Genomic DNA, 23,833 nt, shown 5'->3' with positions numbered 1-23,833 from the left:
ACATGGTTGAACCAGCAACTTCAGAAATCTGAAGGTTTTGTGTTCAAGACCCCACTGGGCTCAGGGGGTGAGCTGTTGATGTCCTGAACAACTGGGAAGTTCCCAAGTTGCCTAGCACATGACCCTGAACTCCCCAAAGCTTCAGGGCACCTTGTTGAAGGGGGAAACCTCCACAAGCCAACTGCCCTGGGTTCAAATCTCACCTCCTCTCACCCGCTGTGTGACTCTGGACTCTGTGGAGGTGCTAACTGTGTCTACCTCAGACCACTGTGACGGGGGTTAAAGGAGCTCATCGGGGGCTGGAGAGATGGCTCAGCCATTAAGAGCGCTTGCTATTTTTCCAAGGGTCAGAATTTAGTTCCCAGCACCCACGTGGGGTAGCTCACAACTCCTGTAACTCCAGCTCCAAGGGATCTGGTGCCCCCTTCTGGCCTCAGGTGGCACAGCATGCACACAGACGTATACACACAAATTAAAAAAAACAAAACAAAACCTCGTTGCTTTGAAGGACTTTTCATTGAAATGGCAGTGTACATACATGTGTACAGGACACCAAGACTCACAGGCAGGCCTGGGAGCCCCAGCCACCCCTCAGCCCCTCAGCAGATCTGTTTGCAGACTGGGCTGCCTGGGCCGTAGCCTGCCAGCACGGGCAGTGTGACGAGAGGTGGTCTCTGCTGCCCTAAGAGCCGATGTAAAGTTTTTGTATATTTCATATTCCACCCACCAGATTCTTCCTCCATTTAATAAAGTCCTTTTTGTAAAAAAAAAAAAGAAAAGAAAAGAAAAGAAAAAAGAAAAGAAAAAGAAAGCTGAGGCTGTGCTGATGACACGCACCTTTAATCCCAGCACCTGGGAGGCAGAGGCAGGAGGCGCTCTGAGTTTGAGGCCGGCCTGGTCTACAGAGTGAGCTCCAGGACAGCCAGAGCTGTGTGAGTGAGAACCGGTGCCTCCCAACCCCCCACGCAAAAAGAAGCTCAGAGTGGCTCAGCGATTGAGTGCTCGTCTCGCATGTGTGAGGCCCTGGGTTCAGCCCTCAGGGCTAAAACAAACCAAAACCACAAATAAACGACATAACGATTCCAGAGTCACCAACCCAAAACCAAGGACTTAGCAAGGTTGGTTCTTTCTCAGAACTTCTAACCTTACTTTTGTTTTCTTCATGCATGTGCATGTGTCCCCATGTGTGTGCAGGTGTGTGCCTGAGCGGATACTGGGAGTCTCCTCAATACTTCCCACCTTATTTGTTGAGTCAGGGCTTCTCCACTGAACCCTGAGATGGCTCTTCTAACTAGCCGGCTTGCTCCACAGATACTGCCCCTTGGGTGCTGGGACTAGAGGAAGGCCACCATGCCTGCCTGGCATCTACATGGGTCCTGGGACTGGAACTCAAGTCCTCATGTTTGCCTGGCAACTGCTTTCCATTGAGTCGTCTCCCCAGCTTGCTTCTAACCGTTTCCAGCCCAGGGTTGCCTGCATTGCCTGCTTGTGGCCCTGGCCTCCATCTTCAGTGACAGCAGTGTAAGATTTTCACATTTCTCCATGGCCTGTATCACCCTACTAGGCCCAGCACCCACCTCCAGATGGCTCACAACCTTCTCAACTCTAGTTCCTGCAACTCTCCTGGACTCTGAGGGCCCCGGGCACACATATGGGGCACACACATACATGTAGGCATGCAAAATACACATAAAATAATAAGAATCGATAAACCATGTTTTTAGAGAGAGATAGTTTATTCTGAAGTCAAATATGAGCCAGCATGGCCCTAGTAACACAGACACTGGTTACTCCAAATCCCAGGTTCCAATGTGGTACCAGACCGAAGGGATTTCTTAGTGACAAACAAAGAAAGCAATAAATAAATCAAGGCACTTCCCTATACACTGATGGGAACATGTGGTGGGCAGGTCACAGTGCAGGGAAACTGCACTGTGGGTGTCATGAAGGAATTCTTCTTTTTTTCTTTCTTAAAACACTATTCGCCAGGCATTGCTGGCACATGCCTTTAATCCCGGCACTTGGGAGGCAGAGGCAGGCGGAGCTCTGTGAGTTCCAGGACAGCCTGGTCTACAGGCCGAGTGCTAGGATAGGCTCCAAAGCTACTGAGAAACCCTGTTTCGAAAAACCAAAAAGAAAAAAGAAAAAAAAAACCCACTGTTCACAGTGTATAAAATTTTTGAAATACTGTGGACATGAAATGAAATAATTTCAAAAATTACAAGTATTTTTATTTTAACTTTTTAAAAATTTAAATTAGAAACAATCTTATTTTACATATCAATCCCAGTTCCCTCTCCCTCCCATGCCCCCAATAACCCCCATCCCATCCCTCTTCTGCTCCCCAGGGAGGGTGAGGCCTTCTATGGGGGAATCATCAAAGTCTGTCACATCATTTGGGGCAGAGCCTAGGTTCTCCCCTGTGTGTCTAGGCTGAGAGACTATCCCTCCATGTGGAATGGGCTCCCAGAGTCCATTAGTACACTAGGGATAAATACTGGTCCACTACCAGAGGCCCCATAGACTGCATAGGCGTCTTAACTGACACCCACAGCCAGGGGGCCTGGTTCCATCCTATGCTGGTTTCCTAGCTGTCAGTCTGGGGTTCATGAGCTCCCCCTTGTTCATGTCAGCTGTTTCTGTGGATTTTCCCAGCCTGGTCTTGACCCCTTTGCTCATCACTCCTCCCTCTCTGCAGCTGGATTCCAGGAGTTTGGCTCAGTGCTTAGCTGTGGGTGTCTGCCTCTGCTTCATGAAGGCATTCTTAGCCTTTGAGTTGATGGAAACTAAGAGGTCTGTTTGTTCATTCCAAAGTACTTTCCTAATGGCCAAAAAGATGTTAGATCACATACAGATACGTATTGTAGAATTTTGTTGTTGTTGTTGTTTTGTTTTTCAAGACAGGACTTCTCTATATTGTTTTGGAGGCTGTCCTGGAACTCAGTAGACCAGGCTGGCCTCGAACTCACAGAGATCCGCCTGCCTCTGCTTCCTCCCAAATGCTGGGATTAAAGGGGTGAGCCACCAACACCCAGCTTGTGTTACATTTGTTTATGCTGCGGACTATTACTTTAACTGTGTAAAGATTGTGTTACATTTGTTTGTGCTGCATTTGTTTAATGTTGTAAGAATGTATGTTTAATTATGTAAAGATGTGTTGCATCTGTTTCACCTGGCCTGCCTAAGGCACCTGATTGGTCTAATAAATAATTGAACAGCCAGTGCTGGGCAGAAGAGGGATAGGCGGGGCTGGCAAGGAGAGAGAATAAATAGGAGGAGACGTCTAGGTTTGGGAGAGAAGAAGAATGAGGGAGAGAAAGGAGGACATACCCAGGGCCGGAGGTCAGAGAGCTGCCAGCGGGCCAGACACAAGAAGCAATGAAAAGTAAGTTACACAGAAAGAAAGGGAGGGAGAGAGAGAGGGACAGAGGGACAGAGAGACAACAGAGAGACAGAGAGACGAGAGAGAGAAAGAGAGAGAGAGAGAGAGAGAGAGAGAGAGAGAGAGAGAGAGAGAGAGAGAGAGAGAGAGAAGCCTGGAGGCAAAAGGAACAGGTTAACTTAAGTTGGAAGAGCTAGCCAGGAACATGCCTAAGCTAGGCCCAGCATCCATACTAAGAAAAAGTATCCACATCATGATTTGGAAGCTGGTTGGTGACCGAAAAGAAAAATCCTGGCACAGAGGTGGGTAATAAGGGGTTAAAGTTAGCCCAAGATGAGCCGGCTCTAGACTCATCCAAATGCTCTATGTCGCTGAGGTTCTGACCAGTGCAGTCCTTCCCGGGCCTCATTCACAAGTGCAGCTGACTTTGGGAAGGGGAAATTCTTCAGTTGTAAGATTTGGCCTTGGGTGTGGTTTAATTACTTTTCTTGTCACTATGACAAACGCGACTTAAGGGAGGAGGGGCTGATCTTGACGCACAGTGTGAGTGTATCTGGCAGGGAGGCAGGGCAGTGGGACCATGGGCGGCTGGCCTGGTTGCATTGCGCCCAAGGTCAGGAAGCAGAGAGAGATGGACGCTGGCACTCACCTGGTTTCTTCGTCTTACCCTTTCCAGGACTCCGGGCTGTGGAATGAAGCTGCTCCCACTTGGGGTGGGTCTGAAACAGTCATAGACACAGCCAGATACCAAGTTCCATCAAGCTGCAAATGGAGATTAACCACCACGGGGGATGGGAAAACAGGGTTGAATGAACTCACTAAAAGCAACTTCCAAATCCTGGATTTACGCCCCCCGCAGGAACTGAAGTATAGCTCACTGAGGTGAGCAACTGTGGGTGCTCTGGTGTGGGACAGATAACTTGTTCCCTGGACTCCCAAACATCAGTTTGTTCCTAGGAGATTTTTTTTTAAAGATTTATTTATTGATTACTTATACAGCATTCTGCCTACATACCAGAAGAGGGCACCAGATTGAATTGTAGATGGTTGTGTGCCACCATGTGGTTGCTGGGAATTGAACTCAGGACCTCTGGAAGAGCAGTCAGTGCTCTTAACCTCTGAGCCATCTCTCCAGCCCGTCCCTAGGAGATTTTTTTTTTTTTTTTGGTTTTTCGAGACAGGGTTTCTCTGTGGCTTTGGAGGCTGTCCTGGAACTAGCTCTTGTAGACCAGGCTGGCCTCGAACTCACAGAGATCCACCTGCCTCTGCCTCCCAAGTGCTGGGGTTAAAGGCGTGCACCACCAACGCCCGGCTCCTAGGAGATTTTAACAATGGCACTGTTAAAATATTCAACCAAAGGGCTGGAGAGATGGCTTAGCAGTTAAGAGCAGGGGCTGCTCTTACAGAGGACCCAGGTGCGGTTCCCAGCGCCCACGTGGCAGCTCACGATCACCTGTTTCTTCAATCCTAGGGGTTCAGTGCTCTCCCTTGCCTCTGTGGGCACTGCACACTCATGGTGTACACACACACACACACCACACACACACATACATACAGGCAAAGCACACATACACAAAAAATAAAAACAAGATCTTTTTAAGAATTCAATAAAGCTGGGAACAATGGCACACCCCGGAACTCAGGAGACTGAGGCAGAAGGATCATGGTTTTCAGGGTAGCCTGGGCTACAAAGTGACACCCTGCCTCAAAAATAAAGCCAAGGGAGGGAGGCTGGAGAGGTGGCTTAGTGTTTAAGAGCATTTACTAGTGCTTTTGCAGAGGACCTGAGTTCAGCTCCCAGCACTCAAATCAGGAAGCTGACAACCACCTCTAACTCTAGCTCCAGGGGATCTGACACCCTCTTCTGGACTCCATGGGTACCTGTATGCACGTGCACATCCCCATCCCCTGCAACGTACATATAATTAAAAAACAAAGTCGCTAATATTTTTAAATGGCAAAAAAAAATTGGAAAAAGAGTTTGGAGTCAGGGGAAGTGGGGAAGAGTAGCAGGGAAGGGAAATGAGTAAGAACAAAAGATAGTGACATATATGGAAAGTCAATAAAAATAAGCAATAGAAGTCCTATACTTAGAAAAAAATCATTTTAGATGGGTACCAGAAGCACTTGGGTACTGATCAGTAGACTTAGGGACCCTTACTAAGTGGGGTGCTGGGGAGATCTACAGGTAGTGGCCTCAGACAGAGCCACCACAGATGACAAGCAGGCTGTGGTATGACTGTGTCACCTGTGGGCCAGCTGTCCTGCTGTAACCATCTTCAAGAGTTCTCCACTTCTGATGCCTGGTGCTGCCTGCCCCATGATGACCCCTTTAGAAGCCATAGAACAGGATGAAGAGGATGAAGAGAGTGTATTCTAGTCAACTGGCTTTGGTTAGGTGTTTGCCCCCAAGCAAGGGTGTCTCCTGGTGCTAGGACACTGGCAGACAGAAAGGAGACAATAGCTTTAAAAATTCTAATTATTTTTTATGTAGAGGTGTGTGTGTGCCCATGTGAGTTCATGTCCATCACATGAGTGCAGAGGCCACAAGAGGGTGTCGGATCCCTTGGAACTAGAGCTCAGTCAGCGGTAATCTGCCCTACTCGGGTGCTGGAAACTGAACTCAGGTCCACTGGAAGAGCAGTAAATTGGTTGTCTTAACTGGCGAGTCATCCCTCCGGCCCTAACAACAGCCTTTTAAAGTGGGTTATGCCTGCAGAGGCTGCAGGTCAGGCCTGGGCTGTCCCCACCCCTCCCTCCTGTCCACTCCTACCCTGGGTTTGAATCTCAGCGCCGTCTCTCCTTTGGGTGTCAGCAGTGTTTTTGCCCAGTGTTGAGGGCATCAGAGACGGGAGGAACCCAGTTAGTCTGGGCTCCCCCTTCAAGCCTGCAATAAAGGCTCCGAGCTTCGCTTTCCATTTGAGAGCTTCTTCCATGGGCCTCCCTTTATTTGCTCCTACACTGCTGACTGTCCTCCCTCCCGCCTGGGTGAGCCAAGACCAGACAGCACCACGGCTAGCCTGATTTGGTCCTGGCATGCTAATCTCATTCCCGATGACCTAGCCTTGCCTGGAGGCTGTTCGCAGCCCACATCAGCTCTCTCTTCTGGCCACAGTGGGAACTGCGGAATCTTGGCCTAAAAGCCTGGGTTAGGTACTCTCTGCTTCCTCAGAGAACTCACTACCTCGCTTTCCTTTTAAATTTCCCAGCATCGCTGTGGCTCCTTCCCCAATCCATTTGACCTTCTCCGGGCTCCCCACTGCCTTGGAGTTGCTAAGGACTGGCTCTCTGCATGCATGTGCTCATTAACACCCTAATTTGCCACCCTTGTCTTTCTTTGCTGGTTGTAGGGGACAGTTGCTCAGGGAAGGGGGGGCAACTGGATGCTCTATGAGAACAGTATATATTTCTAGCTGTTGAGCCATCCCTCCAGTCCCTCCTGGTCTTCCATTGATCCCAGAGCTCCTCTATTGTTTAGTCTGGCTGACTAGCAAGTGCCAGGAATCCCTATCACCCCAGTCTTACTGTATCTACTGTGGTTTCAGGAGCATATTGCCACACCTGGCTTCTTACATGGTGTATACTTCGAACTCAAGTCTTCTATGTGCCTTTTTCGGGGGGGGGGGGGATTTTGAGACAGGGTTTCTCTGTATTGCTTTGGAACCTGTCCTCGCTCTGTAGACCAGGCTGGCCTGGAACTCACAGAGATCCGCCTGCCCCTGCCTCCCGAGTGCTGGGATTAAAGGCGAGCGCCACCACTGCCTGGCTCTATGTGCCTTCTTTTGTGATAGGCATTTCACCTGCCCAGCCATTTCCCCAGGACAGCTAACAGATTGTTAAGGGAGTGGAAATCGGGGTTGGAAGACGCACTCTCCCTTTCCATGATGGTCAATGCCACTCATGTTGGCCCTCAACCCTTCTTTTGTGTTCAAACTTGTAGCACGGAATGTGAGCCTTTGGCAGGGAGCCAAAGGCTCCCTGAACTTCCCAGGATGCAGCCGAGAGCCTGCCCCAGTCACACCTGGCATGCAAAGATGACCTTCATTGAGCTTGAGGAAGCTTCATTCTGGAAGCCTGTCACTGAACTGTCCAGCCCTGTTGCCATACATCTTCACTCTCTAGGATGAGGGCCCCATCCTTCAGCTGGGTATGCCCATCTCACCAAATGAACCTGCTTCTCTTGTCATGGGCCTGAGGCACCGACATATGTGCCCAGGACAGCTATGAATGTGGCCTAATACAAAATTGTGAAGTTACTTAAAACATGGTTTTTTCTTTACACCTTTTGTTAGGTTTGTATTTGTGTGCATGTGTGTATGCTCCTATGTGCACTTCTGTGTGGAGGACAACTTCAGATGTTCTTCACATCTTACCTGCTACCTTGTTTTGAAGCTTCCTTCACTGGCCACCATTCACTGATTCGGCCAGGCTGGCTAGCCAGGGAGTCCTGGGCTGGCGGGCCTGCAAGCTCTCAGGATCCCAGTCTTCACCCCAGACTAGGGTCTGGGATTGCAGATATGCACAGCCATGTCTGGCTTTCTGTATGGGTTTGCAGGAGGATTCAAACTCAGGTCCCCATGCTTACAGAATAAGCACTGCTACCTACTGAACCATTTCCCTCATTGTGAAACTTCTGAGCATGACCTTTGTAGCTGCTAAGGTCATGTCTCAGGGTCACAATTTTGAACACATTTGCTCCTTTGGCTGCTTGAAATGCCCCCCAGTCTGCAGACTGGCCCACTCTCCTCCGTGAGATGCCAGAGAAGACCCACAGGTTTTTGCTCCAGCCTTTCAGCCCTGGCTCTTCAGCTGCCTTCTTCCTAATTCTCCGACCAGAGTTGTCAGGCAAGTCCTCCAGACAGGAGCCAACATGGGCGCAGTGACATGACCTGTGGTCTCGGGGACTTTTGTCTGGTGGCGGGTAGTACATAGATTTGGTACTGAAGTGGCAGCATTTAACGGGGGTGACGCTTCTCCTCCCCTTCAGGTTGAGACAGGTCTCTCTATGCGCCCCTGGCTGTCATGGAACTCTGTTCCCAAGTGCTGGAATCAAGGCGTGTGTCACCACTGCCTGGCTACAATTTGTTTCTAATGCCAACCCTAACTGTACATAAGTTGTATGGACTTTGGGTCTGGTTAATTTTTGGTGTGATGTTTTTATTTACCTGTAAGATTTAAAAAATATATTTATACAAAAGACTAATGAAGATAGGGCAGATGGCTCAGTAGAGTGCCATGCAGTCATGAGAACCTGTGTGATCCCCAGTATCTCTCTCTCTGTCTCTGTCTCTCTCTCTCTCACACACACACACACACACACACACACACACACACACACACACACACACACACACACACACACACACACGTACGTATTTATGACTCAGTGGATAACAACAGTCTGCTTTTCCAGGGAACCCTCCTAGAATATGATGAGCAATGACTATCCACATCCAAGATGTCAATCACCGGACCGTCTCTTGACCCAGCCCATCAGGTGAATGCAAGGATCCTATCTGATAGCACATGTCCCCCAATAGGTTTGTAATGTCACATGCAGAATCACAAGTCCGAAAGGGCAGGCTGACCATGAATTCAAGGCAATCCTCAGAACTTTTTTTTTTTTACTATTTTTTAAAAAATTTCATTATTAAGTATACAGTGTTCTACCTGAAGGCCAGAAGAGGGCACCAGATATCGTCCCAGATGGTAGTGAGCCACCATGTGGTTGCTGGGAATTGAACTCAGGACCTCTGGAAGAACAGCGAGTGCTCTTAACCTCTGAGCCGTCTCTCTCCAGCCCCCCCTCAGAACTTTGTCATTTTGGTGGCGCTAGGAATTGAGCCTGTTCCGGTCTGCTTTCTGTTGCTGTGGCAAATGCTATGACCAAAACTATCCTAGGGAAGTAAAGGGACGTGGCTCACACTTCCAGGTCACAGCCCATCACCAAGGGAAACTAAGGCAGGAACTTGACAAGGAGCCGGGTCACTACCCCATACAGCATTACACAGCCAAGCAAGGGCAGAATTAGCTCACAGTCAGACATTCCTAAGATCATTGTCTTTCGAGACAGGGTTTCTCTGTATTGTCTTGGAGGCTGTCCTGGAACTAGCTCTTGTAGACCAGACTGGTCTCGAACTCACAGAGATCTGCCTGCCTCTGCTTCGACCCGGCAATTTTGTTGAGACAGGATCTCACTATGTAGCTGTCTGGCTTGGCACTAACCATGTACATGAGGTTGACCTGGAATTCAGAGACCCATCTGCCTCTCCCGAGTGCTGGGATTAAAGGTGTGTGCCACGACATCCAGCTATTGTACCTTTAAAGATGTGACTGTGTGGGTATTTATTTGTACCTGGGCCTTCGTCCACAGAAGCCGCAGGGATCGTAGGACCGCATGTGCTGGGAACCAAACTAGAAGGCTCTCATTAGTATTGGTCCTTACCGAGCCACCGCTCCAGCCCCTTGGTGAGCCTTCCTACACAGCCCAGACTACCTGCCCAGGGAATGCTGCTGCCCACAGTAGGCGGAGTTGCCCTTTACACCAATTTACAATGAAGACAACGGCCCACAGGCATCCTGCAGGTGCATCTAATCAGGGTAACCCAACTGAGCAGATCCCTTTTTAGGTGACTCTAGACTGTCAAACTGATGCCCAGAACCTAACCCGGGGTCATGCCAGCCACACCCCTGACCCTCACAGAGTGCTCAGGCCAGTGGTCCACTGCAGACCTCCACGCCCACTACTCTAGCATTCCGAGGCAGGGGGCCAGGCATTGCTGGTTCACTCTGGTGTGGGCAGGCTTTGAACTTCAGATCCTCTACAGTGGCTGGGACCACAGGCGCGCACTACCAGGCTTGGCTTACTTCCTTGAAGCCCCAGGTTTCTAACACAGATACTATTAAGATTAGTGGTATTATTTCTGGGACAGGGTCTCCCTGTGTAGCCTCAGGTGACTTGTAATTCAGTATGTAGACCAGTCTGGTCTTGAAATCAGAGATCTTCCTGTCCCTTCTTGAGTGCTGAGATTAAAGGTGTGCGTCACCAAGCCCAGCCAGACTGTTTCTGATTCAGTGTAGTGACCAGGCCCTCGAGTGAGCGGATGGAGACTGTGAAAAAGACAGCCTGCTTTATTGTCATAATCAATAGACCAGCCACCATTGGGAAGGGATGTTGATGTCGGTACAACACCCACCATCAAAGCAAATTGAAGACCCCGGTGGCTTCAGAGACATGATACTGAATAAGTTAGGTGATGCTGCCGCCTGGAGCTTCAACCTCTCACTTCATGTTCTTGACGAAGTCCTCGCCTTTCTTGATGGAGGCTTTCAGCTCAGGGATGGCCTCAGCAATCATTTTCTCCTCAAAAGGAGTGATTTTGCCAATGCCCAGGTTCTTCTCCAGGCCTTTTTTCTGGAAGAGAGGGGGAGATGGTGACACGTGAAACCAAGTTTCTAGCTTGGTTTGGTGGCACAGGCCTGAAATCCTAGCACCCAGGAGGCTGAGGAGGCACCAAGCCATGCCTCCAGCCCTCACTGGGGGATGATAAGCAGAGGCTGCTTGACTTAGCTGCATCCCAGCCTAGGAGGGACCAGTTTCTTTCAAAGGTGATCTGGCCTGGACAGCCATTCATAGTTGCCACATTCCCAAACCATAGTAGCACTTCCCTGAGATGGTCCCGGCTCTACACTCAGACACACGCTCTCCCTTCCCCAAAGCCAAGCAAGCACCAACCACAACCATGGCCATGCGGTATACATACCCCCAACAGCAAGGGTGTGGAGAAGTAAGTGCACTCTGTCTCTTTGGACTGAACAAAAGAACACTCAACCACACCTTCCTTCCCATTCATGGCGTCCACAAGGGAGAAGACAAAACGGGCTCCAGCATAAGCCATGGACAGAGTGGCGGAACCTAGGAGAGAATGGTGGGTCAGAACAGCCATCACCAGACCCCAGAAACCAGGGATTGTGCTCCCAGAGAAAGCACCCACACGCCACAGTTGATGGTGGAGAATCTGCTCTGCATGTCACGTCACCCTCACCCCACAGAAATCTGCGTCCCCCCCCAAAAACAGGGTTTCTCTGTATTTTGGAGGCTGTCCTGGAACTCGCTCGGTAGACCAGGCTGGCCTCAAACCTGAGCTAATTTCTAGAACCTTCTCTTCAGACAAAGGCAGATGCACCCTAGAGAGAAATGTCCATTGCCTACCCAGGGACAAGCGATTTCTGTTATGCTAACATTCCTGACCGCCAGTGTTAGTGTCCCCACCCCAGGAACTCCCGGGACTCCACCTGCTCCAGCCTTGGCCTTCACGACTTCGGTGCCAGCCTCCTGGATTCTCCCCGTGAGTGCGGTCAGCTGGTCTTGGGGAAAGTCAACCTTGGGGGTACACTGCAAAGCAAGTCAGGGGCTGTGTGAGCAACTTCCTGGTGCAAGGCCCCCCCCAGGCTTGGCCCAATCCCCCCCTCCATGGACTGCACTAGACACCAGGCCTCAATCGTGCCAGACTGGCCACCACTCAACCATAGAGACCCCAACATCATTTTCTACCGGCAAAACAAAGTCATTTTCTCAGGAGGCTTGGTTGAGTCCGCTCCATGTGCTGGGACTGCCACCATGCCCGGCCCCGTTTGTGTGTGTACATACACTCATTTCCAGGCCGACATTGATGTCGGGGTCTCCACCAATCACCCTCCAGCTTACGTCTATGCTTTGAGATGGTGTCTCTCACCACTCACCCAGGCTGACTGCCTAGCAAGCCTGAGGCCTTTCTATCGGCTCACCAGCACTAGGGTGCCGGCCTTGCAGCTGCTTCACATGGGAGCTGGGACCCCACCTCAGGTCCTGTCTGCATGCCGGCACTTTACTGACGGAGCCTCTCCCACCCTACTTTTCAAGGGTTTTGCATGCTGAGTAGCATGCTGAGTAGCACGCTCCACGGCTCCAACAGACGATCAAGCCCCAACCTGACCCTCACCTCCGTGTCTCCTCTGCTGCCCCACTTAGCAAGTTCTCCCACCTCTTGTGATACTTGCACCCACAAACGAGCCTGGAGAATCACTGCTTTAGATTTGTGTGTGTATGTGAAACCCCATGGAGGCCAGAAGAGACAGCAGGTCCCTGTAGTTGGAGTTGCAGGTGGTTGTAAATTGCCCGATGTGAGTGCTAGAAATGAACTCAGGTCCTCGGCAAGAATAAACATCAAGTGCTCTTAACCACCGAGGAGTCCCTCCATCTGAATCACCAGGGTGGGTGCCATGTCTCCTCTTCTTCACTTACACATTTTATCCTCAAGCTCACTACATAGCTGATAACCCCAACTCCTGACCTTTTTGCCTCCACCTCTCCACTTCCTAAGAGTGGGGTCATAGCTGTGCACCTGTGTGGACTTGGCCTCTATACACTGTCTGCTTTGAGCTCATAGGATGTCTCCCACAGTATGCTGGAGCCAGCTTCTTTGATCTCATTACGGATGGCTGTGAGCCATCAAGTAGTTGCTAGAATTGAACTCAGGACCTCTGGACACCCCTCCTCCCCCTGCCCCAGTCACTCACATACCTGAGAGATCAAAGGAATGATGGTCTTCCCAGCGTGGCCACCAATGACAGGCACGTTGACTCGAGCAGGATCCAAACCCTAGTCACAAGGCAGGAAGTCTGATTGTTAACAAGGTTTTTGAGCACAAAACAAGTGCAGCCACCCAAAGAGCAGACTGGAAAGCCAGGGTCTGACCCCAGCTGCGCTGTGCACCTGGGCCCTGTAATGCGCTCAGTCCCTGTGGGCAGGTGCAGGAAGGGACGGCTCCTCCATCACAAGGCAGACCGTGTTGCCCTCCCTTCTAGCTACCTGACATCACGGAACCAGAGGGCAGCAACGATCCTTCCTAGGGCTAACATCATTCTTGATGGAAATGCCAAACAAGTGCTCCCACACTCTGACCCAGAGAAAGAGATCTTCTCCCTCAACTGAGAAATTCACATCGCTACACACACTGGAGCTGGAGGGCACAACAGGATGACCAGGGCAGCTACAAGGGAAACGACAGCAGGCAGGCTGTGAATGGCATGAGAACAGACATGGCTGAGCAGCTCGGTGGCCATGAGTGCTGCTCTTGCAAGGGACCAGACTGTGGCTGCCAGCACCCACACAGTGGCTCACAACTGCCTGTACCTCCAGCTCCAGGAGGGACCAATGCCTTCTCTGGATACCTAGGGCACCACGCTCACACATGTACAATTCCACACAGACCCACATATATACATGTAATTACAAATAAGAAATCTATATCTACTCATGTCTACACATTAAAGAAATGAGCTGGGCACAGCCCTGGAGGCAATAAGCCAGTGGGATATGAACCTTTCAAGGTAAACTACTACAGGTAATCCAAGAAAAGGAAGCACAACCAGAGGCCCTGGATGACAGTCCAGACTTTAGGGTTTCTGGAACCATCCTAAGTCTTTATCACTATGTGTTAGCACTAGCAGATAAATCTAATTTTTCCAGGGCATGGTGAGTGGACAGGTGGCCACCATTCAGGAGTGGATTAGATAAAGTTGAACTCTGATGTATTAGGAGAGACCAAAGGCAGAGGGCATGCTAAGCCAGGCAGTAGCTGGCCAGTCTGAGCCTGTGGAGTTCACTGGCTGTTCCACAGAAAACACTGAAGCCAGCTGCAAGGATTGAAACCCCCAGGTCTAGATCCCCCAGCCATCTTCCATGCCTGCCCAGGAGCAAGGGTGGCTGAGCAGTTGAGAAACTGAGAGGAGCCCACCGGGCCCCTACCTTCAGCTCTGCCACGAACGTGTTAGCTCGGACGATGTCAAGGGTGGTCACACCGAAGATCTTGTTGGGGTTGTACACTCCATGCTTCTTAAAAACCTCAGCTGTGATGGGGATGGTGGAGTTAACCTGGGAAAACCGTGAGACAGATGTCAGCTCAGGGTGGAGACCAGCAACAGGCCCTGACAATAACTACAAGCCATCTGCAAGGCAAGGACACTTGCTCCTTGATAGCCCTTCAGCCATCAGCCTGGACACAGGAGGCTGCTCCCTCAGGGCTCCCCCTTGGGGGCTGGGCTGGCTACGAGGTGAACAAGCTGCCTGACTCCCTAGAGCGTGTAGTTTAGTGCGTGATGCCGTGGTTTGAGTGGAAGCCCTCCTAAGCTTCCATGCTTGAGTGGCTGGTCCCTGGTTAGTGGACTGCCTGGGAAAGATTAGGAGGCGGGTTACCAATGGTAGATTTACACTGGCCTCAGTCTCCCTGACTCAGCTACTGCAGCAGCACGATGCCTGCTTGCAAGCCACCACACTCCCCCATGGTGAGCACGGACCAGCCCTCTGAAACTCTAAGTCCCCAGTTAAATGCTTCCTTTCATAAGCGGCCTTGGTCATGTTGTTTCATTACAAGAACAGAACACAACTAAGACAAATGGAGACTATGACAACTACCTCATGAGGTGTGCAGGCTGAATGACCTAATACCACAAGGCAAGAGCCTACGAAATCAGATAGAATAAAATGGTAAGATTTGTGTTGTGCACTTAATGTTAAGGAGAGGGAGTCACTGGCTACCAGTCTTGGCTGAAAGAGTTACACAGGTGGAAGTTGGATGGTGGTGGCACACGCCTTTAATCCCAGCACTCAGGAGGCAGAGGCAGGCGGATCTCTGTGAGTTTGAGGACAGCTTGGTCTACAGAGCGAGTTCCAGGACAGCCTCCAAAGCCACAGACAAACCTTGGCTCGAAACACACACACACACACACACACACACACACACACACACACACACACACACACACAAAACAAAACAACAACAACAACAACAACAAAAAAAAAAACAAAAAGTCACACAGGTGGACAATTTGAGCAAAGCATGCTGGTGCACCTGTGACCCCTCCATGCCAGCACCTAGGAGGCAGAAGTGGGACTGAGTTGAGGGACAACTGAACTATATAGTGAGATCCTTCCTACCCCCCCATCAAAAGGAGGAGGAGGAGGAGGAAGAGCAGAGGGGAGGTGAGAGGAGAAAGAGAAAGACGGGTAGCCCAGGTGAGGGAGTAAGATACAGAGAGGGGAGGAGACCCGGCTGAAAGGAGCTGAAAGAACCAGGTTCAAACTCTCCACTGGTGACACAAGGCACTTTTAGGACACATCCAAAGACCTCTCAATACCTCCAAGGTGAGCATCCAGTCCTGCCCCCACTCACCGGGTTTGCAATGATGCAGATCATGGCTTCAGGGCAGTGCTGGGCACAGGCGGCCGTCAAGGTGGCCACAATGGTCGCGTTGGTGTTGAATAGATCATCTCGTGTCATTCCTGGGATGGTCCAGGGTGAGAGAGCCACAAAGAACATGATGAAATCGCAAAAACCATTTCATTAATTTTGTGTGTGCATACACGGCGCGCATGCGTGTGTGGTGTGTGTAAGGACTACGTGCAGCTGTTGGCAATGACCTTCCACTGTTAGGGCACTGAGTTTATTGTGCACCTGGAATTACTGAGTGTTGCCTGGAAACCTCTCCCCAACTGTACTGGGTTTTAAATACACTGACAATGAACAGCCTGGCCATAGACGCCCGTGAAGTCTGATCCAGGGTGACAGTTAATTTGCACTGAGTTTTCATTCTCATCTCTTTGCTTGGTTTGCTCCCGTCTGACACTTTCAGGAACCCTGACTGGAACCCATTGTGACGCACACAACCCTCGGAGAAGGTAGGAAAAGTTTTCTTTAAATAGAAATTAAGGTTTAGGGAAACTCAGTCCTGTCACTGAAAAGGGGTCGTGACTTAAAGCAAGAGTGGAACTAAATTTCCCAGTCCTGTGAGACAAAGCATTTTGTATAATTATCAAAATATTTGTTAAGATCCAAAGAAACAAAATATTCAGAGCTACAGCCATGCCATTTTATATGCATGGGAACTAAAGTAAAGAGAGCCCATGAAAAGGAGAATAATAAAGTCCCTGTCAAAGTGGGTCCCAGGGACTAAGCTTGAGCTGTCAGGCTTGGTGACAAGCACCTCTACCCACTAGCCATCTCTGAGGCCTATGTATAGTTGTGAAATAAATAGTACAGGTGTTAATTACTAAACACAGCAGACAGAACAGGGCTCCCACTTTGAGTAAATCTGTCTTACAAAGAAAGCACTCCGCTATGGCTAATAACAGCACAGGGAGGTCTCGGAGTGTGCAGATGGGTGTCAGTCGCTGAGGGCCATCAGCAGTTAGCAGGAGTCCTGAGGCGGAGGTGGGTGGAGGACAGGGTCCTCTAAGTGACTGACTTTTTAACTTCAAATTTTTTCACCAGAGGCAACAGACACCTGTAGGTTTAATCTGCCATGTGGACAAGTGACCTTTACCCCAGACGAGGAGGAAGTCTTTGGAGATCTTTGCAACGGAAGAGGAAGTAAATACACACACACAGCCCATAGCCCTTCTTGGCTGTGGGGGACACTCCAGGTGAGGCTTTAAAACTTTATTTAAAAAGATTTTATTGTATGTATGTATGTATGTATGTATGTATGTATGTATGTATGTAATGTGTGCCTACTAGGTTGTAAGTGGGTGTTGGGTCCCTTGGAACTGGAGTTACAAGCATTTGAGCTGCTAATGTGGGTGCTGGGATCTGAAACCAGGTTCTCTGAGACTGCCCCTAACAGCTGAGCCTTCTCTCCACACCCCCCCCACCCCAGGATGCTGCCCCACCCCACACACACCTGGCTTCCTGGGCACTCCGGCAGGAATCACCACCACATCACAACCTTTCAGGCAGTCTGGCAGCTGTTCAGGTCCGAGGTAGCCTGTGAAGAACACCCCATTAGAGCAGTGTCACCTTTAGGAGCCCGGGGAAGCCATCGCATCTGAGGGAGGGAACAGAGAGCTGGGGATCCCACGTGTAGACCAGGATGGCCTCGAACCCACAGATCCACCTGCCTCTGCCTCCTGAGTGCTGGGATTGAAGGCGTGCGCCACCACAGCCCGGCCAGATTTGCCTTTTTAAAATTATTTTTTAGTATACAGCCCAGGACACAACTGCCGGTCCTTCTGCCCCCAGCTTCCTGGAGACACAACCAAGAGCTTCTTGCATGCCAACTCAGCACTCTGCCACTATACCCAAGACCTTTCTACAAGGGCTCGATATGCAACCCAGGCTAACCTTGAACCCATGACCCTTCTGCCTTAAGCCTCCCAACGGAGACTCGCCACGCCCTGCTCTATACTCTAAAACCCATTACTTGTTATTATGGGGGTGTGTTCACAGCACCTCTGTGGAAGAAAGGAAGACAACCCTCAGGAGACTTGGTTCTCTCCTTCCACCTTTGTTGGTTCTGAGGAATGAAGGCAGGCCACCAGGCTCACAGCAAGGGCCCACCCACCCAATACCGAATCATCCTGCCAGCCTCCGCTTGCTTCTTCTCTGTGTAGCCCTGGCTGTCCTGGAACTCAGAGGTCTACCTGTTTCTGCCTCCTGCGTACTGGGATTAAAGGCGTGCGCCACCACTGGACACCAGTGCCATTTCAGCCTCAGCTTCCTAAAGGACACCACTGCGTAAGTATTCGCAGACCCAAGTTCAAAACAGTGCAGTCACCTGGTCACTTGTGTAATTGCTCTCTACAATGAGCCTCACTGTGACCATCCAAGTTCATTTATGGTCCTGTTCTGGAACTTGGACCCTGGCTTACTTCACGGAATATGGTGGAGTCTCCAGGGTAGCTACGCCCAGTACCTTTCACATTTGCTCTGGTCTCGATGTGACTCAGATCCGCTGCCACACCAGGCGTATGAGCGATATCATAGAGGGTCAGGCGGCTCACTAGGGGGCTGTTTTTCAGGAGGAGGGAAAGGGGCTGCCCAATTCCCCCAGAAGCTCCCAGCACGGCCACTTTAGCATTGTTCTAGAAAGAAGCAGAGAAACAGACACTTAGGATAGAACAGGGTTTCTTTAGATGACGAGATGCCAAAGAGCTAGCAGCCCTATCGACCAGCTTCACTGAGGTAGAACTCTGGACCTTCATTCCAAAGTCCAAGTCCAAGCAAAGAGAACACAAGCCCAGCGATGGCGGGATACCAGGGTCACACTCCAGATGTCTTTCTGTCATAGAGGCAGCTCCACCCAGGGAGCCAGCTGGACCGACAACAGCAGTCTTATCTTTCATCTGTAGAGGCACAAGCTCCAGAAGAGAAGTATCCACCTGTTGTCAGAGGGGCTTGTTTCCCACAGGGCCAAGGCCTTCCATATACCCGATAGCATGGAACATCAGTGACACACATTTCCTGTCTGTCCTTCCTTTCCCCTCCTGCCCCCTCCTCAATACTGCTTTTGAGGAACTAAGATCACTGTTCCTGTTAGGCAAGTGTTCTGCTACACCCCCATGCCCCTTCACCTGTACTCTAAACCATCTCAAGATTACCCGCGGGCTCGCAAGATGACTCAGCAAATAAAGGTGCTTGCTGGCAAGTCTGAAGACCTGAGTTTGATCCTCAGGACTCACAGAGTGGGAGAAGAGAGTCAATTCCAGAAAGCTGTTCTCTGACCTTCATGCATACCCATGTTAACAATATTTCAAAATAAAAAGATTAATTGTGCTGGGAGCTGGTGGCGCACAGGAGGCAGAGGCAGGAGGATCTCTGTGTGTTCAAGGTCAGCCTGGTATCCAGAGTGAGACCACAAAAGCTATAGAGAAACCCTGTCTCAAAAAACCAAAAACCAACCAAACAAAAAACTGGAAACACTTAATGCAATGTAGAAAGGCACATAATTGTGAAGACTAATGTTTAGGGAATAATGGCAGAAAAAGTTTGCACACGTTCAGTAGATTTTATATTCTTACTTACGCCTGTATGTTATGTAAATGTATCTGCATGAAGACATGCCACATATATCCAAGAAGACCAGAAGAGGGCATCAGATCCTCTGAAACTGTTACAGTTAAGAGTTACCCAGGGTGAGTGCTGGGAACTGAACTCAGTTCCTCTGCAAGAGCAGCAACTGCTCCTAGTCTTTAAGCCGTCTCTCCAGTCGCTTTGTCCCTTTTGAACATTTTCAGTCCAACGCTGGCTGGACCTATGGGTGGAGGCCACATGGACACGCAGCAGGAAATGTACACTGGACAGCAATTAATGCTGTAATAAGTAATAATGGGCTCCAGTTATCAAAAACCAAAGCCCAAGGTTAGGGAGTGGCTCAGTGACAGTGCTTGCCAAGCACATATTCTGAGAGGACCTGGGTTCCACCCCCAGTACTGGAAGCAAAAAGAAAAAAGGTGGGTGGGCGGGACGGGCACACCTGTAATCCCAGCGCTCAGGAAAGTGTTCTTCAGGAGGCAGAGGCGGAGAATCCTGAGATAGAGAGCAGCCTGGGCTACACAGGGAGCAGGAGGGGCTTGGCCTCCCCGTCTGCCCCAACCTGCTCCTGTCTCACTGTCTCCCACCGTCCACGCAGGCACCACCAAATTGCCTTCCCTTAGCACACCTCCATCATTTCACAGGACAGGGTGGAGCAGTTCATCAAGCCAAGTACAAGGCCATCCAAAATGGGGAAGGGAGGAAAAGCATTTGCATGATTTCTGTTTATTCTGTTAATCAACAGTTTAGCCCTCGGCAACTTTTCTGAAGATGGATAGATTGTAATATATTTCATTTACAACTTTTGCTTTCAAAATGTAAATCTGTGATTCTTTGTTTCAAAACCTACATTTGTGTTTCTACTACATGGATGTGCATATACATTAGAAATAGATACACAGGGGACACAATGAGGACCGTGGCTACATTTTATCATTGGGATAGAGTATCCAACTCCTAAGACCAAGCATGCTTGGTTCCAGTTGCCTTTGGACTTACTCCACTGTTGTCTCAAGAGCTAAATGGAGGCCAACAGGCATTTTCCTTTTATTTCTGAAATTTTTTTCTTAATCCAACCAAAGCTGAGCTACTGACCCTTCCTACTACCCTAAACTTTCTCCTAAAAGTCTTTACACTCTTACCACTGAGCCACACCCCAGCCCCTCACTGGGGGATCTAGGCAGGGGCTCTACCACTGAGCCACACCCCAGCCCCTCACTGGGGGATTCTAGGCAGGGGCTCTACCACTGAGCCACACCCCATCCCCTCACTGAGGGATTCTATGCAGGGGCTCTACCACTGAGCCACACCCCATCCCCTCACTAGAGGATTCTAAGCTCTTCCAGAACTCTTACTTATCTCAATAAAAACCAGTACCACAGCCCCAAACCTTGGCATCATCCATGACTCCATTCTCCCCTTTAGATCATCAGCAAATTCAGTTAGCTCCATTGATTTTCACCACAACCACAGCTGTCACCAGATTAGTACAGTGATTTCTGACTTTCTGAGTTGTCTCCTTCTCTCCTTCTGCTTACTAAGGAACTGCTATGTTCAAAAACAGTACTTGACTTTTGAGAAAATGTCCTAGTTGTACAGGGCTTGCTGGGTTTTTCTCTACCCTCCTCTTCTCAATCACTCCAGGCCTCCCTGCTCCACACACTGGACTCAGTTACTGTCCACCTGTCTGGAATCCTTTCTACATGTGATCTATGCTTTCTTCTGGCCTTTACTGAAATGTCACATTCCCCGATGCTGGGCCTGTGCCTGTGAGACTGCTCAGCCAGTAAAAGCACTTGCTTCGAAGGCCTGAGGACATGAGTTCAACCTCTAATCTTCCCCACAGGGTGGAAAGAGAAGACAGAGTCCAGCAATGTGTCCTCTGCCCTCCCCATGTGTGTGCCCCCCCCACACACACACACAGATACCCACACCACCCTCCCCCAATTAAAAATAAAATCTCGACTTCCTTCCTTGTCAACCCCTACTTTTCCATCTGGGGCTCAATACTAAAACCCTTCGTAACAAAGGAGAGACAACAACATATCTACTGTAGGACTCTGGGGCTGATGCGACGGCTCAGTGGGTAACGCAGATTGGCTTCCAAACTTGAGGAACTGAGCTCACTTCACAGGACCTACACGAGGAAGGTGAAAACCAAGTTGTCCTTACCTCCACATGCGCAACAAGGTACACACACACACACACACACACACACACACACACACACACACACACACACAGATTTTAAATCAAAACACAGAATTCTGTGCTTTGCTTGGTGCACAGACACAACCACCAAAATGGAAGCTGGGCATATTAGCCCACACTTTTAATCCCAGTACTCAGGAAGTACAGAGGCAGGTGGATCTCTAGTTTAAGACCAGCCAGGTTTACACAGAGAGGTCCAGGCCAGCCAAGGTTGCACTGTGAGACTCTTTCTACCACCCCCCGCAAATGAGCAATGAGCACAAACAGGCTGAACCTGGGCGTGTGTCTCAGTGGAACAGAAGCTGCTTAACGCGCACAAGGCCCTGAACCCAATCCTCAGGCCGCAACACCAGCACTCAGCCACATTCTTCCCGTCTCTGGTGAGCTAACCCTACTCTCCTCCTCAGCAACCATGGTCATTCCACCCACCAATTAACTTATTTCTCACCCATCCAGGCCACTCATTCACATTGGTTATCTCTGAGCACCCAGGGCCTTGTATATGCCTAGCAAGCGTCTATCACTGAATTATGTCCCTACAACTGTGTTTCATTTTGAGACAGAAGCCGAGCAAGTTACCCACACAGATCTCAAACTTTTAATCTTGCTGCCTCTGACTCTTGAATGGCTGGGATTACAAGCATGCACTGCCATACCCAGAGAGTAACTACTTGTTTTTGGTGTGTGAGTTCATGTGTAGGCACCCAAATAGGTCAGAAGATGACTTTCGCCCCTCTGGTCCTCTGCCAGATGAGGAGCACTTTTAGCTGCTGAGCATCTTTGCAGGCCCCTGTATCTTTATTCTTCAATAAACGGACTGAACAGGAAACAGAAGACAGGACCTAAATTCAAATTTGGAGTTCCCTCCAACTATCAGTTCCCTTTGGGGACATGGTAATTATTTCCTTAAGCCTGGGTTGTATCGATTTTGCTGGAGATCTGTAAATACACAGATCCTACCCTGTAGACCTGATCCTGAGACTCCTCTCTTTATTGATTGTGATATGCAGCACTAGTAAGAGAACCACCGTCCAAGTAGAAGATGACTAAAAATAGCTCAGCTCTAAGTGTTCAGGCCAAGTCTACCCAAAGCAGGGATGATCCTCCCAGAATAATTCCCAAGAGAAAAAGCTCTAGTGGAGGCAGTGGCTCAGTGACTAAGAGCCTACGTAAGGGCCCGGGTTCAAATCCCCCGTCTCCAGCCTGGCAGGGTCTGTCAAAGTCCTTATACAAAGAAAATAAGATCTAGAGCTGTGGTTCTCAACCTTCCCAGTGCTGCAATCCTCAAAAACAGTTCCTCATGTTGCGGTGACCCTGAATCGTATAATTATTTTCGCTTCTACTTCATAATTATAAATTTGCTGTCCTAAATCGTAATGCAAGTATCTGATGTGTGACCTCTGTGAGAGGGTCGTTTGATTCCCAGGTTGAGAACCGCTGGTTTAACGCTGGTGCAGTGTCCTTCTGTAGCCTCTGGGCACCTATGTGCGCCTACACCACACACACACAGAGAAATAATTTTTGAAAAAGGAGGCATGATAGCACACGCCTTTAATCCCAGCACTGGGGCGACAGAGGCGGATCTCTTTGAGTGCGAGGGCAGCCTGATAGAAATAGATGAATAAATAAATAGAGCGATCAGTTAGGCCATGGACAGTGGTCAGGAGCGTTGAATTTCCATCAATTCTGCCAAATTACTGCAACGTTGGCTCAGATCTCCACCCTCAGCGTGCCTGTACTGCACAAGTTAAAATGTTACATGCCATTTCTCCTCCTCGTGCGTGCGTAACTCATGTGGACGCTACAAGGAGAAAACGAGTTACGTGGAAGCGACGCCAGACTGCATACAATGCAGTCTGCCTCCGTCCGGACTGAGAGCCTCGCTCCTGTAACCTACAGGAAGCGCAGACTCCCGGGGGAAGCCTGGCCCGGGAGACCCTGACGTCCAGGATGAGTCCGGCGGATGAAGAGCCCGCGCGTCCCCGGGCTGCACGCGCCGCCCCGGGGCTCCCCGCCAGGCGGGCAGCCTCTCGTACCTGGGCCGAAGTGCTGAAGCTGCGGCGGAGAGCGGCGCCGGCGGGCCGGGCGAGGGCGGACAGCATGACTGGCGCGGGCGGGGGCGCGGAGCTCCGGGAGACCAAGCGGGCAGCGGACGAGTGACTCCAACGACCTCCACTCTGCGCAGCGTCCGCCCCGGCGCAGAGTCCCCTGATCTCGCGAGAGAGGCCCCTCCCCACCCAGCCTCCCGCCGAAGCTGGGTTCCGGCCACCAAACCTCGCGAGACAGACTCAGACATCTCGGAGATATCGCGGGGGGGGGAAAATATGACGTCACGTCGCCCGGTCAGCAAAAAAGACTCCCTCCCTGGGCCCCGCCCACTAACAAGATCTCG

At 50.2% G+C, this 23,833-nt stretch overlaps 1 protein-coding gene across 1 annotated transcript; it reads right to left on the bottom strand.

Moving 5' to 3' along the window:
* Positions 1-10,497: 10,497 nt before the first annotated feature.
* Mdh2 (malate dehydrogenase 2) lies at positions 10,498-23,652 on the bottom strand. The gene is made up of 9 exons (XM_005080370.4): positions 23,478-23,652; positions 18,113-18,281; positions 17,102-17,185; positions 15,595-15,704; positions 14,172-14,297; positions 12,945-13,022; positions 11,678-11,777; positions 11,146-11,297; positions 10,498-10,796 (listed from the first exon to the last, which is right to left on the bottom strand). The coding sequence occupies exons 1-9, from the start codon at positions 23,541-23,543 to the stop codon at positions 10,665-10,667; spliced, it is 1,017 nt and encodes a 338-aa protein (XP_005080427.1). The 5' UTR covers positions 23,544-23,652; the 3' UTR covers positions 10,498-10,664.
* Positions 23,653-23,833: the final 181 nt, after the last annotated feature.

Source organism: Mesocricetus auratus, unplaced genomic scaffold (assembly GCF_017639785.1).
Source record: "Mesocricetus auratus isolate SY011 unplaced genomic scaffold, BCM_Maur_2.0 Super-Scaffold_100025, whole genome shotgun sequence".
Classification (NCBI taxonomy): domain Eukaryota; kingdom Metazoa; phylum Chordata; class Mammalia; order Rodentia; family Cricetidae; genus Mesocricetus; species Mesocricetus auratus.
The sequence above is the reverse complement of the archived record's forward strand: the minus strand, read 5'-3'. Positions and strand labels throughout refer to the sequence as shown.